Genomic DNA, 13,036 nt, shown 5'->3' with positions numbered 1-13,036 from the left:
CGACACACTCGGAAAATTATCTAGACAGTTCAGGTTACCTCCAAGACAAATCGACGTCGCCAGCCACCGGCAAGATCAATATGCTCACAACCTCATTCCAGTTGACTCATGTCACCCCGGTCCCAGATTACATGACCCGTGAGGAGGTCCTCTCCCGCCTTCACAACGCAGAAGTCCACATCAAGAGCGACCCCAACTTGACGCACTGGACGCCCCGCACGCCAAAGGTGCCACCCACTGTTCCAGAGGATGTCGATTCCATTGCAGTCACTGAGTGCTTCACCGTTACGGATACTGTGCCCACCAATCTCCCAAAGGCGCTGCCTAAGGGCATGTTGGAGAAGAAGAGCATTAGCGAGTACGAGTTCACCTTCACCCCGGACGGAAGCTTTGTCAAAATTCATTGCCCTATGAGCGTTCTCTTGGAAACGCGGTGGTGTGTTCGGAAGGGAGGCGACGGCAGTCTGGAGTTGGAAGAAGTTGTGGATGCTCACTGCTCTCGTTTCTTGGTGGGCGTTGTCAAAGGTGAACTAGAGAAGAACTGGGTGGAGGTGCATCGCAAGATTTTGACGGGAAAAGCATGAACAGTAGGATCATCGATCTCTCGCGATAGACGTGTGAAGATCGTCATACAAATTACATGTCCCTAGTCACATCTCGACAGAGAGCGTGGAGCTGTACAGGACCAACAGCTTACTGGTCGTTGATAACTACGTGATGCCATCCCAAATAATTTACATCCATGCTGATTATAAGTCTTCAAGACCACCCGAGTTTGTCCGATCGACTTCAATTCAACTGCATCTTCTCATGCTGCCCTCCTGAATACAACCTTCACTCCCCTTTGCAGAGCTCCCCGCGTGACTTCCAAACTTCGTACTCGAAGTCAGGTTGGAACTCCGTGTATAAAGTTTCCTGTTAGACAAATGCGAATCAGCTTTGCTTCTCTGCGAAATTAAGCGTACCCGTCTTGACGTACCGGATCAGCGTTGACCTTAGCCGTGAATTCGGCCTCCTTTTCACCGATCATGTTCTTGGGAAGACCTGTGCTTTCCACCATAATCTGGACCTCGCATGACTTTTCCATCAGTGTGAAAAGGTACGCTGCCTCATCAACCGTGCCTCCAGTCGTCAACAGGCCATGATTTTGAAGGACGATGACGCGGCCCTTTTCGCCCAGAGACTCTGCAATCTTTGCGCTCTCGTCTGCCTCTAGAACGACGCCGCCAAATGTCTTATAGACAGCCTGGATCCCCCAAAAGTTGCAAGTATCTTGGCTGATGATATCAAGCGGTCTACCGAACGTCGACCAGGCTTTTCCGGCTGGCGAATGCGTATGACAGGCTGCATGGATATCAGGACGAGCTTTGTGAATGGCGCTGTGGATCATGAATCCTGCTGCGTTGACAGCCGCCCTATTCCCGCCGATAACTTGGCCCTCTTCGTCAATCTGAACCATGTCGCTAGCTTTGAGCATACCAAAATGTTTGCCAAGCCTAAGACATGTTAGGGAGTTGACAAAAGTTTGGTCAGACTAACAAAACTCACGGGTTGATCCAGAAAGTACTCGGGTCTACAGGGTCGCGAACACTAATGTGTCCACTGGTTCCTTCGGTAAAACCTTTACGCGCAAATACCCTAAACGCGCCAGCCATATGCTCGAGCTGCCATTGTCTCTTCTTGTATGGGTCTGTGATATTCGGAATGCCAGGAAACACATAGCCACCTGTGGATAGAGCTGACACTCCTGGTTTCTCTGCGGAAGTTTCGACTACTGGCGGTGTTACAAGGATTTCCGATGACTTGGTGATAGTCTCGCCGGGCGCAGCGGCCATAGTGATTGTTGCAGGCATAGTTGAGGTGAAGCGTGGGCTTGGTTCGCAGAATTCTCGTAAGTGAGACTTGGCTTATCTCACTATGTAATACCAGGTAGTTTGTTCAAGTGTCTTCTTATCCAGCAGGATATGTCTAGATCTGACTTGTGTTTGCGGGTATGAACATTACCCTAATACGAAGCATGACTTAATGTCATTGGCAATCGGCCGAACGACGAAGTGATACATGTATGTTGCATTTGGAAATCAACTGCGACTAACGGCTAGCCTCGCTATCGTTTTCCATCGCAGGACCTGTTCTAACAACCGCCTTATCATTCTCTCCACTCCAATCGGCGCCGGCTTGGCTAAAGATGATAAGCTTATCTGTATCTCGCGGGCTTCTCGCCAGGGTCTCGCTAGTTTATCTCCAAGACCAGGGTCTTCCGGGAAAGCGACAGATTACGAAGTTGGTCGGGCGGGGTTCAGATGTCCGCTGCTCTCGCTCTCAGTTTCCTGTTTGACACATGCGTAGGAGAAGCAACATCTTGATCTGTATCTGACACCCTCGACGTGACCGATGTCCTCTTCGAGACCTGCGGCGTATTTTGGTCGAAGGCGTACCAAGACATTTACTGGCTGCTGGACATGCCGCTCGAGAAAAGTGAAATGTGACGAGACTAGGCCGTGTTGTTCTCCATGCAAGACAAGGGGCCTTGACTGCCAGGGTTATGGTGTTCGTCTTCAGTGGATGCATCACGAGACTGTTGCTCTCTCTGAATCGAACTTGCATGATGCTATCGGAACAGCCAACGATGCATCAAGTCCTCGATCCTTAAGACGTCAAGTTCCAGTCTGTAGGCTTTTCCTTACCTCCATGGTTACTAGGTGCAATACTAAATATCACGTAGCAATTGTCCAGCAAGTTCTGGAATCGAGCCATATCGAGGGAATTCTTAAACTCATTGATTCTGTAGAACCAGCATCGACTGCCAGCGTAGGCGATGACGTGCATATCAATGTTGAGAATTTTGGAGTCTTTGGTGCAAAGGCACGATCGAACATCGATCCTCAGCACACTACCGACACTTTCTTAATGCAAGATGCGCTCACGGCAGGCGAGACTTGCGATGAAGAGCCGCAACAAATCCCCGGCAAAGACTTGGATCTCTATAATTCCTCTACAAATTTATCAAGTCCCGAAGGACCGCAAATTTGGCTATCGCCTTCACATTCCGAAGCTGAAGCCGCTTGGGAGTTGTGCAATCTGCATGTGCAACAGCATCTAGAGACAGAGACAGGTGGTTTTGGCCCAGGCTTTGCCGGAGACCATTCAAGTGACCTTCAGGATCAGGAACCTCATATCGAAATCTCGTCATCTTCATCAACACATCAGCCGTGGCTCGCGAAAACCGTCTCCACTGAGCTTCCACGACCACCGGTGTCTTTGATCTCTCAACGAGAGCGATTTCTCATGCACCACTACATGCATAGAGTCATCAACATATTCTGCGTCATCGATAATGCAAAGAGCCCCTGGAAGACGATACATCTGCCTCGAGCTATCCAGGGAGCCGGTGAACTGAGTGTAATGGGCGCAACATCCAGGATCCGCAACGCCTTGCGAAATGCGCTGCTTTCCATCAGCGCGTACTACTTCTCAAATGTCCAGACGTCAGATAGGAGGTTGAGAGCGGAGTCAAAATGGGTGGAAGCAGCCACACTCTATCGTTATAATGCGATCGGATTGCTTAAGCAGGCTGTGGAAGTTGATCTGCATTCGCCGAGAAGACCCAAGTACAAGGAGTTTCTGGCGACAATGCTGTCAATGATCACAATTAACGTGAGTCAAACCCTTCTCTCGTCATGATTCATGACTGGCCCTGTACCAGAGAAGCGCAAGTTAGCAATATATGGGGATTCCTTTCTCTGCTAGCATACAGTTGCCCATATTCTTTACATCGGTTGTGACTCTTGTTGATAGCGTTTTCAGTCCTTGCTGACAGATAGGCTAGGTCATGTCAGGAGACACAAGCACATGCGGTGTCCATCTAGACGGCGCTCAACAGCTCATCACCCACATGGGCAAGGGAAAGCCTAGACTATCCTCAAAAGCTCTAGCTTTGCATAGGATCTACTACTACCTCCGCGTCATCTACGAAAGCACAGCTTCCTTCCGAGACTCATCCAGTCGCTCAACTTCCCTCTCGCCTAATTTTTCTTGGCATCTGCTGTTAGTGAATGAGTGAGCCTACCACCAAATTACTAACAGCCGAAAACTCTTCACCTCCCCTTGCCGGAGCCCGCATCCGCGATGGCCTCACAGCCGCCGTCGGGCACCGGACTGATGTCGGCCGACCAAGCCGACCCCGAACCAGGCTCCGGGACACCTCCGGAGCCGAACCCCACCTCAAGAGCTAAGCGACGCCGCGACGTCGAGGCACAGCCGACCCGGCCCAGCCTAACGGGAAGCCAGCTTGATGCCACCACCGACGCCCCTACCTCGGCCGAGGGGCCCGCAGCCTCTACCGCATCTGCTCCGAGCGGATCTGCCACAGGGTCCGTCTTGACAGCCCTTGCAGAAGAAGCTAGACAGTACGAGGCACGGAAAGACGTCTTTCTGACCATTGCACGGTCCGTCGACAGCGTTGTCGCCAGCTTTGACGGTTCTAGAAAGCAGATCGCGAAAGAAGCCACTGCCTATGTCATTCAAACCCTCAAGAGACTGATCAATCACGAGACAAGCCCAATAGCGGCCCGGAGTTGGGCGGCTGTCGTCGCACCGATGGCGGGCAACACCACTGCGGCGACCCGGAGCGGCCAGAGCTGCCAGAGCTCTGCCCGCCCGAAGGCCACACTCCCCGCCGAGGATCAGCCGCAGGCGCAGCCGAAGGAGGACCTCCGCATCTTTGCCCGCGTCCCGGAAGAAAGCTTAGCGGCCGCTCGGAAGATCGCACCGTTCGCCGTACGACAGATCGTCTGTAAGGCCGTTGGCCTGGGGCTAGCGGACCTTCCCCACGTCTACCATATCAGCACAGGTTACTCTCTGAAGCCGCGAAACAAGCAAATACAGGAAAGACTACTTGCAAGTAAGGCAAAGCTGGCGGAATGCCTCGGCGCCCACCAGGTCGAGACGCCTATCAAGTGGTACACTTACGTTGTGCCGCGATGCCCAACAAAACTACACAGCATTGGCGGGGACGTCCTGGACCCAGCCACACTCGTTGAAGATGAGGTCTTCGCACAGACAGGACAGAAGCCTGTCCTTGCTCGACCGTCCCGCCTTGGGCCCAACCCAGTCACGAACGAAATATCTTGGCTCATATCATTCACATCAGAGGTCACGCCCTTCAGGCTCTTCAACCAAAGCGGCAGATCTCTGCCCGTCAAGAAACGAAGGACGCTCATCCGACACGACCCCGGCTGCCAGGGCTACCACTCCAACCGGTTCTGCGGACGACGACCGATCTGCAGCAACTGCGGAAGACCTTCCGATTCACACGAAACGGGACCCTGCATGGCCAGGCCCCAATGTGCCAACTGCTGCGGCCCCTTCCAAGCCAGCCACACAGACTGCCCAGCGAGGCCCTCGGCCGTAAACGGCGTCGTCTCCCTTCCCGGTCGAAAGGAGCGGGCTCGGATCCGGAAGGCCGGCCAGAAAGCATCGGACACTCTGTACAAGGCTACTCGATCCGACAGTAGCCAGGAGGCGGCAGGCGTCCCTACCTCCACCAGCCAGAACCAGCAACCCGGCGCCAAGCGCGCGCGCACGAGAACGCCCTCCGCAAGCTCGATCGTTTGCCTCGGTGACGGAAGCACTGACAGCAGCAGCATGGATGAAGACGAGGCGGACGAAGGCGAAGGCGAAGACTCCCCCGACAACACCTCCATCGACCGTCCCGTGCTACCCATGCCAAGCAGGAGCCAACGGGCAGCACAGAAGCCAAACTACAACGTCGCGAATGCCTACACCCACCTCGAACTCGACTCGGAGACGTAAGCCGAGAGCGGCGACCCCACGGATGCTACGCGTTGCGCAGGGCAACGTCGGAAAGATCTCCCCGGCGCACACGGCTTTCCTGCAGCTCTGCTGGGAGGCTCAGATAGATGTGGTCCTCGTCCAGGAACCCTGGACGGGCTGGAAGGACGGAAACGTGCAACTGAACACGCACCCGGGTTTCGACTCTTTCGTCCCGGTCGACTTCTGGGACAGCGAAGGAACCAGACCAAGAGTATTGACCTACACACGCAAAGGGATAGGGATGACGGTGGAGCAGCAGAGGCCTGTCCACACGAGAGACGTACTGTGGCTGGTGGTCGACAAAACGACGACTATCGTCAACGTGTACAGACAACCCCGCGACCCCCACAGCCGCACAACAGGGATACTGCTAGAACTCAAACCCCCGGAGCGAGCTTTGATCGCGGGTGACTTCAACGCGCATCACTACTCTTGGGAGCCCGGGACGAGGAACGGGAACCGGGGAGATGACATCGCAGGCTGGGCAGACGGCCACAATCTCTCTCTTATCAGCGAAGTTGGGGTGGCAACCCAGGATTGCGGACATGTCCTGGACCTGGCTTTCTCTAATATCCCTTTTGCGCACGCGCAGGTCAGCCCACAGCTACACCCGGAGCTGACCACGAGGCCATCGTGGCCGTCATACCACTACTCAAACGCCCAGTGTCACAGGGAGAGGGCCACCCGCAGCCACGGCCACTGTCAGTGCCCGACTCGGCGCTGCCTCGGCTGAGAGACCTGATCGAAGGGGGCTAGCTGCGATGCCCAATCTGGGGGATCAACCTACTCCGGAAGACCTGGACGGGCAGGCAAGTCACATCGTCGAGCTCTTCTCCCGAGCCATTGAGGCGGTCGGCAAGAAGAGAGGAAAACATGGTAAAGGCGCGGCTTGGTGGACGGAGGAATGCGCAGAGGCCCACAGAGCATACCGTGCTGCCCGCAACCAACAAGCCTGGGAGACGGAGCAAGATGCGCACCTTTATCTAATGGAGAAACGAAAGGCGTTCCTGAGCACGGTGAGGAGGCTAAGCGAGCATACTGGGCCGGAAAGATCGATGGAGTCGCTTCAGACCGGGACCTGTACCAGATCATGGGTTGGCGGAAGGCGAGCCTACTGACCAGAGCACCCCCATTGGTTGTGGACAACCAGACGATCGAGGATACTAACGAAAAGGCTCAAGCGCTTCGGGGAGCCCTTCTCGACAGGTTTAGTGCGGAAGATGACGCACCGGTGACCCGTTTGACGTACCCGTCGTCCCGAGGCGAGCGATTACTTGGCAGGACAATGTTAGCGGAGAAGAAGTGAAGACGGCCACCTTAACAAAGACAACGACCCCTGGTGTGGACGGCATCACAACACGCCTCCTCCAGGCATGCTGGGATGTCATCTCGGAACCGGTCAGGCAGCTATTCCAGTCCTGTATGCGGGCCGGCCACTTTCCTCTGCCCTTCCGCAGAGCTGAGGTGGTCATGATCCAGAAGGCCGGCAGGGATGCCTCCAAGCCCGGGTCCTGGCGGCCGATCGCGCTCCTCTCGTGCCTGGGCAAGGACTAGAGCGACTGATAGCCAGAAGGATGGCGTCCCTGGCGATTGTCGAGCGCATCATCAGTCCGCAACAGATCGGGGCTCTACAAGGCAGGTCAGCCGTCGATCTGACGACCTGCCTCACCCACGACATCGAGATGGCCCTCCTAAAAGGACTCACGGCGACACTTCTGACTATGGACGTAAAAGGGGCGTTCGACTCCGTCCTTCGGAACCGGCTCGTCATTAGACTGCGTCAGCAGGGATGGCCACATGGCCTGACCAGACTGATCTTTAGCTTCTGCTGCAACCGCACCGCTAGAGTCCGACTGGAAGAAAGCACAACGGAGTACTTCCCGCTGTCATGCGGGCTGCCTCAGGGGTCACCACTATCTCCCATTGCCTTTCTGCTCTACATCGCAGAGATACTTGAAGACGACCCGAACGCGCGATTCGGGTACGCGGACGACATCGCCACTCTGGCCATCAGCCCCTCCCTGGAGAGCAACGTCGCAATACTCAACCGAAGCGCAGCCGGCATTCTCAGATGGGGCTTGGAGAACAAGGTCTCCTTTGACCCGAGCAAGTGCGAGGTCATCCACTTTACTAGGAAGCACGGCCAGCCAGCGGAGCTGCCAGAGGTCCGGGCGGGGGATTTGGTGGTCAAGGCCTCGACGAAACCTGTACGCTGGCTGGGTGTCTGGTTCGACAAGAGACTGTCCTTCCGGCACCATGTCGACGCAAAAGTAGCTGCAGCAAAGAGGGCAGCTCAACATCTGAGACAGCTTACGAACACAAAGAGGGGACTCCCAGCGGCCGCCGTGCGAAAAGCCGTCGTCTCCTGCGTACTGCCGATCGCGCTCTTCGGCGCCGAAACATGGTACGCAGGTATCACGAAGCCGGCTTCGAGACGCCAAGCGGAGACAGACACGAATCCGCCTCTCCAAGGAAGACCCGTCAACACAGGCCAAAAGGGGCTCGTGCAGAAGATCGACAGCGTCATTACAGCGGCAGCAAGGGCCGTTCTGCCTGTCTGGAGGACAACGCCAACCAGTAGCCTCCTCCGAGACGCCGGCTTACCGTCAGCCAAAGTCGCCTTAGAGGGCGTCCGCTTACGGGCCGCAGTCCGACTACAGAGGATTGATCGCCGACACCCGCTAGTCGCGCGGCTCTCCCAGCAGGGACAGCAACAGACGAGACTACAACGGACGGCTGAACTTCTGCCAAGATGCGGAAGACCAGCGTTCCTTCAATCACAGTACCTGCCAAGCTCACAGGATCAGATAGTAGTTCAATGCAAAGAAGAGGCTGCGAAAGCTTTCGAGCGCTGGCTAAAGACAGTACCGGAAAGCCATATGATCGTCTTCTCGGACGGCTCCAGGGCGACGAACGGAGCCGTGGGGTACGGCTTCGTCATCTACCGAGACTCCAAACGCATAGCACAAGGGTGCGGCCGACTCGGACTAGCAGAAGTGTTCGACGCCGAGGTCGAAGGGGCGCGAACCGGCCTCAGAAGGGCTCTGCTCACCAATCGCGGTCATCCAATCCACATATGTATCGACAACACCAGCGTTATACAAGGCATCCGCGGCAAGGCGCCGGACTCGTCACAAGACGCGTTCCTCGAAATCCAAGAAGCGGCCAGGATATTTGATATACGGACGCACTGGTCCCCGGGACACCAGGGCATCGAAGGAAACGAGGCCGCGGACCGGCTGGCCAAAGAAGGAACGACACTGCCGGCGCGGATGGGTCAAATGGCAACACTAGCGGGCATCAAGCGGCTTGCAAGGGAAAAATTACAAAGCCAGCACAGGAGATGGTGGTATAAAGAGCGAAGGCCGCGGTACGCGGACTTGGGGCTTGAGGCAGCTCTGTCCAGCCCTCCTGAACTGGCCTTGCCGCGGGCTACGTTACATCACCTGCTGGCGGCACGATCGGGTCACGGGGACTTCGAGCAATATCACCGACGTTTCAACCACGACGACGCTCTAATGATGTGCTCTTGTGGAGAGGCGAAAGACGTGGACCACCTGGTCTACTGTCGACTAACGCTGGCGAGGAGGCAACGGTGGCCGACCCTCCACTCTCGCAGTATGCCCGAGCCCATAGGCCCTATGGGATCTCTCGAGGCCTACTTCAAGAGATTAATCACCGACCCACGAGGCTTCGAGGCCTTTCTCCGCGTGACGGACTTCTTCCAGAAGATCTGTCTGCGGTAGCAGCATCCACACCTACGTAGATGTGAGTGCGGACTACAAAGAACCTCCCGATTCCAAGGGACGATTTGGGAAAGAATGAAACTGGGGCACCAGCGGGAACCGGGGACAGACAGAACGCGTAGTGGCCACAAGGCATGATTTGGAGGACGATGTAAAGAGACGACGTACTGTAGAGTAGGTAGCCTTGGCTCACGGCCCTCCACGCCATATACCCTTCGGGAGGTCTGCGGTAAGGGCTCTAGCCCGGCCGCCACGGCGTTAAATACAACAACAACAACAACATCATCCAGTCGCTCTTCGCCTTCATCTGGAGACGATACTACCGAGGTACCTCAGTCACTAAGTCGGGGAGTCTCTTCCTCCATCGTAATCCCATATGAGAATACAACGTCTACGAGCTGTGGACCTGCGCAAGCAGCACACGAAATGGCTTCATATGAGTGCATCTATGGCATTCCCCAGAGCTTGTTAGTCCTTCTTCAAAGAACCATCGATCTGATCGACAAGGTCGATGCTGCGAGGAACAAACACGTTATCACAACGATACCGAGAGACTTGGAGAGAATGTGCGATGATGTTGAAAAGGATATTTTCGATTGGCCACTCGACTTGGAGCTCTCCCAGTATCGCGACTCCAACATTGGCACGAGCTTCGACATCATTTACTACCAAACCCGTTCATTTCATAACGCCCTCATCATTTACTTCTCCCAGAATGTCAGACTACTTAGTCATCGATATCTCCGTCAGTATGTGGCAGAGATCCTACATGATATTGAGGCTATAGAAGCCATCAAGACCGAAACTAAGCTACTCGCTGCACCCCTGTTCTGGCCGGCTTTCATGGCGGCAACGGAAGCCCATGACCAGCATCTCCAAGACCGATTTCGCTGCTGGTATGAGAAAGTTGCGGTTTATGGTATCAAAGCTGTTAGAACGGGGACTCAAGTTGTGTATGAAGTGTGGAAACGAGGGCCCACGTCTGATGGTCGTGTAACGAGCCAGTGGCGTTCAGTCGTGGAAGAAACAAGGGTGACTTTGATGCTGACATGATCCGTGGCTGGTATCGAAGGCCGAGCTCAGTCCCAGAAGCCCGTATGACCTAGTGTTTAAATCGAATGTCCTTGCGGCTACTACCCTGGTCCTTTGTCGTCTCGAGGTAGTGAATCTTCTCCTGTAACTCGCTATCAGCTCTGGGGCTCATAAAGGCCCTGGCACGACTTACTTCTTCTGTCATTGCGTTCCATTCTTTTTCTCTCTTCTTGTTGCACCACATGTAGAATACCTTAGCGATAAGATAGACGCAAATGTTCATGCAGCAAATTCCAATGAGAACTCGGTTTCCACGTCGGTCTTCCAAATCAGAGGTTTCTTCTGTCAGACTGCGACAAGTATGGGGTTGTGCCATGAATTATGCTCACATTGAGGCCGGTCGTCCTCCCGGTAGATGTTGGAGTAGATAACGCGGGCAAGCTGAACCATCATGCTGACGACCTATGAGCTTGAGACTTTTTATATGTGACCATGCTTCGACCTACTTGTACAAAGCCGCGGAGACTGCCCTAGTTCGAACAGAGTGAGAGTTGCGAGACGCCCAAGAGACGTGCATGGCATGCGCTAGTAATGTCAGATTGAGTTATTGCTTGGTTTTCAACAGCAAGCACCGAAACTTACGAGATGGATAGGACAAGAGAACAGTGACAACAGCGTACTGGGCCCAGGGACTGGCATCCGCCGGCAGAACAGCCATGCCAATGAGATTCGGGAGGTACCACAACTGCGTGAACGCACCGAAAAGCGCTCTCGTGTCCCATATCTCGGATAAATATGTCATGATCAACATGAAGATGGCTCCCAAGAATTGAGGCGGAATACTCAGCAGATTAGTATCGTTCGTGTTAAACCCGAGATTGCGAAGGGTCAACGTGAGATATTGGTCGGGAGGGCCAGACGGGATTTCCCAGAGGAGACCAAAGATGTAGATGGGCCAAAGCTCCCAGTCAGCAAGAGACTTGAGAAGCAGCTTGGGCGTGATTGCCTGTCGATTGTGCATGTCGCACTTCGAAGGGTCATCTCGAAGGATTCGATTGACCAGGATCTTCTCCTCCTGTTCGTTAAACCAGCCCTTAGGCCGCCACCAAGCCTTTGTCTGCGTTGGCGAAGCCGCCATTGCAAACCAGGACCAGACACTGATTGACAGAGTAATGATCCCTTCGATCAAGAAAAGCCATCTCCAGCCCTCGTAGCCGTTGATTCCATCCATGCGAAGAACACCAAGCGCCAACAAGGGTGCCACGATATCCGTGATTCGACGAACAGTCCAGAACATCGCAAGCCTGAAGGGTAGCTCGGTTGACTTGAAGAAGTACGTGAGGTACAAGACCACATCAGGAATGAAACCACCCTGAAGGACACCCAATAGTGCACGACAAACAAGAAAAGAGGTTCGACCGCTAAGCCAGAATTGACATCCCGAGACCAAACTCCAGGAACACATGATGAACGGAATCCAGCGGTCCGGGCCGAGCTTCTTGCTGACCATCTGCGACGGTAATTCTGCGCAGAGGAAAGAAATCTGGAAGACCGTGTTGCCCAGGTTGTAGTCGTTGGTGTTCATGCCGAGGTTTTCGAGGAAGGAGGCAGAGTTGGCTTGACTCAGGTTGCCTCGAGGCAGATCGAGAGCGAAGAACGCTGCAGCAACGTCAGAGACCTTGCATGAGGATTCAATGCCATGACACACGTACCAAGACACGCCCATAGTGTCACGCGCCAATCCATCTTAGTGATGAGAGGCAGCTCCTCGCCCCAACTCCATCGAAAGGTCGGGTCGAACCGATGCAGGTTCTCATACTTCGGATGTGGCTGGAAGAACTTCGCTGTGGATGGGTGGTCATAGACAGATGGCTGTGTCGCTATGGCACTGGGATCGTAGCCATTCTTCTTTTTGAAAAGGGACAGAATCGGGATGATGGGGGTATCTTGCTGACGAAGATCGGCTTGCTCACGAAGGATGCGATTCTTTGTTTGCTCGATTTCCTCGTCTGTTGCATCGAGTTTGATAGTGTCGGAATCTTTCTTGCTCTCTGACTCCGAGGCCGTGGCCGAGGATTGGTCGATGATTTGCTTCTCAGACATCCTTGGATGCATATGCTTCGCAGGAGAGGTGATATCTCTTGGCGGGTCAGGGCGGGCAAAGGCTCATGTTCTCCAAATCAAGGGGGCCGAGAATATTTGAGGATGAGCATGTCAAGACCATCTACCTTATATCAACAGTGACTTTACACTAGTGCTATCTTTTCGCGCAATATTCTTGCGTTGTTCACTTGGATGTTTCGACCTTGGTTGGCAGATGATTTTGCGTGATATTCGATCCTTTCAACCGGGCCTTATTGCAACAATGACGAAAATGCAAGGGGAAGACATTGCCAAGTATTCCCAACACTAACAGCTCCGTA

General features: G+C 54.3%; 5 protein-coding genes across 5 annotated transcripts; 3 read left to right on the top strand and 2 right to left on the bottom strand.

Annotated features, from left to right (window-relative positions):
• Positions 1-80: 80 nt before the first annotated feature.
• Positions 81-584, top strand: BDP55DRAFT_698047 (uncharacterized protein; the record flags this gene model as incomplete). The annotated part of the gene is made up of 1 exon (XM_060577747.1): positions 81-584. One exon carries the CDS (start codon positions 81-83, stop codon positions 582-584), a length of 504 nt encoding a protein of 167 aa, XP_060423660.1.
• A 60-nt stretch (positions 585-644) lies between these two features.
• BDP55DRAFT_707939 (class II aldolase and Adducin domain-containing protein) lies at positions 645-1,853 on the bottom strand (the record flags this gene model as incomplete). Its single annotated transcript, XM_060578088.1, has 4 exons — positions 645-915; positions 980-1,496; positions 1,549-1,754; positions 1,788-1,853. 4 exons carry the CDS (start codon positions 1,851-1,853, stop codon positions 835-837), a joined length of 870 nt encoding a protein of 289 aa, XP_060423659.1. The 3' UTR covers positions 645-834.
• A 499-nt stretch (positions 1,854-2,352) lies between these two features.
• Positions 2,353-3,684, top strand: BDP55DRAFT_720272 (fungal-specific transcription factor domain-containing protein; the record flags this gene model as incomplete). Its single annotated transcript, XM_060578464.1, has 2 exons — positions 2,353-2,671; positions 2,726-3,684. The coding sequence occupies exons 1-2, from the start codon at positions 2,395-2,397 to the stop codon at positions 3,682-3,684; spliced, it is 1,236 nt and encodes a 411-aa protein (XP_060423658.1). The 5' UTR covers positions 2,353-2,394.
• Positions 3,685-9,781: 6,097 nt separating this feature from the next.
• On the top strand, positions 9,782-10,946 carry BDP55DRAFT_681149 (fungal-specific transcription factor domain-containing protein; the record flags this gene model as incomplete). Its single annotated transcript, XM_060576163.1, has 1 exon — positions 9,782-10,946. A coding segment is annotated over exon 1 (622 nt), but the record flags the coding sequence as incomplete, so codon positions are not given.
• On the bottom strand, positions 10,684-12,716 carry BDP55DRAFT_733713 (major facilitator superfamily transporter; the record flags this gene model as incomplete). The annotated part of the gene is made up of 6 exons (XM_060580134.1): positions 10,684-10,755; positions 10,807-10,934; positions 11,003-11,067; positions 11,120-11,198; positions 11,256-12,272; positions 12,326-12,716. The coding sequence occupies 6 exons, from the start codon at positions 12,714-12,716 to the stop codon at positions 10,684-10,686; spliced, it is 1,752 nt and encodes a 583-aa protein (XP_060423656.1).
• Between the last annotated feature and the right edge of the window lie 320 nt (positions 12,717-13,036).

The sequence above is a fragment of the Colletotrichum godetiae genome (genome assembly GCF_030913485.1).
Source record: "Colletotrichum godetiae strain CBS 193.32 chromosome Unknown BDP55scaffold_67, whole genome shotgun sequence".
Lineage (NCBI taxonomy): Eukaryota > Fungi > Ascomycota > Sordariomycetes > Glomerellales > Glomerellaceae > Colletotrichum > Colletotrichum godetiae.
Note: the sequence above shows the minus strand (reverse complement) of the source record. Positions and strands in the feature narration are given on the sequence as shown.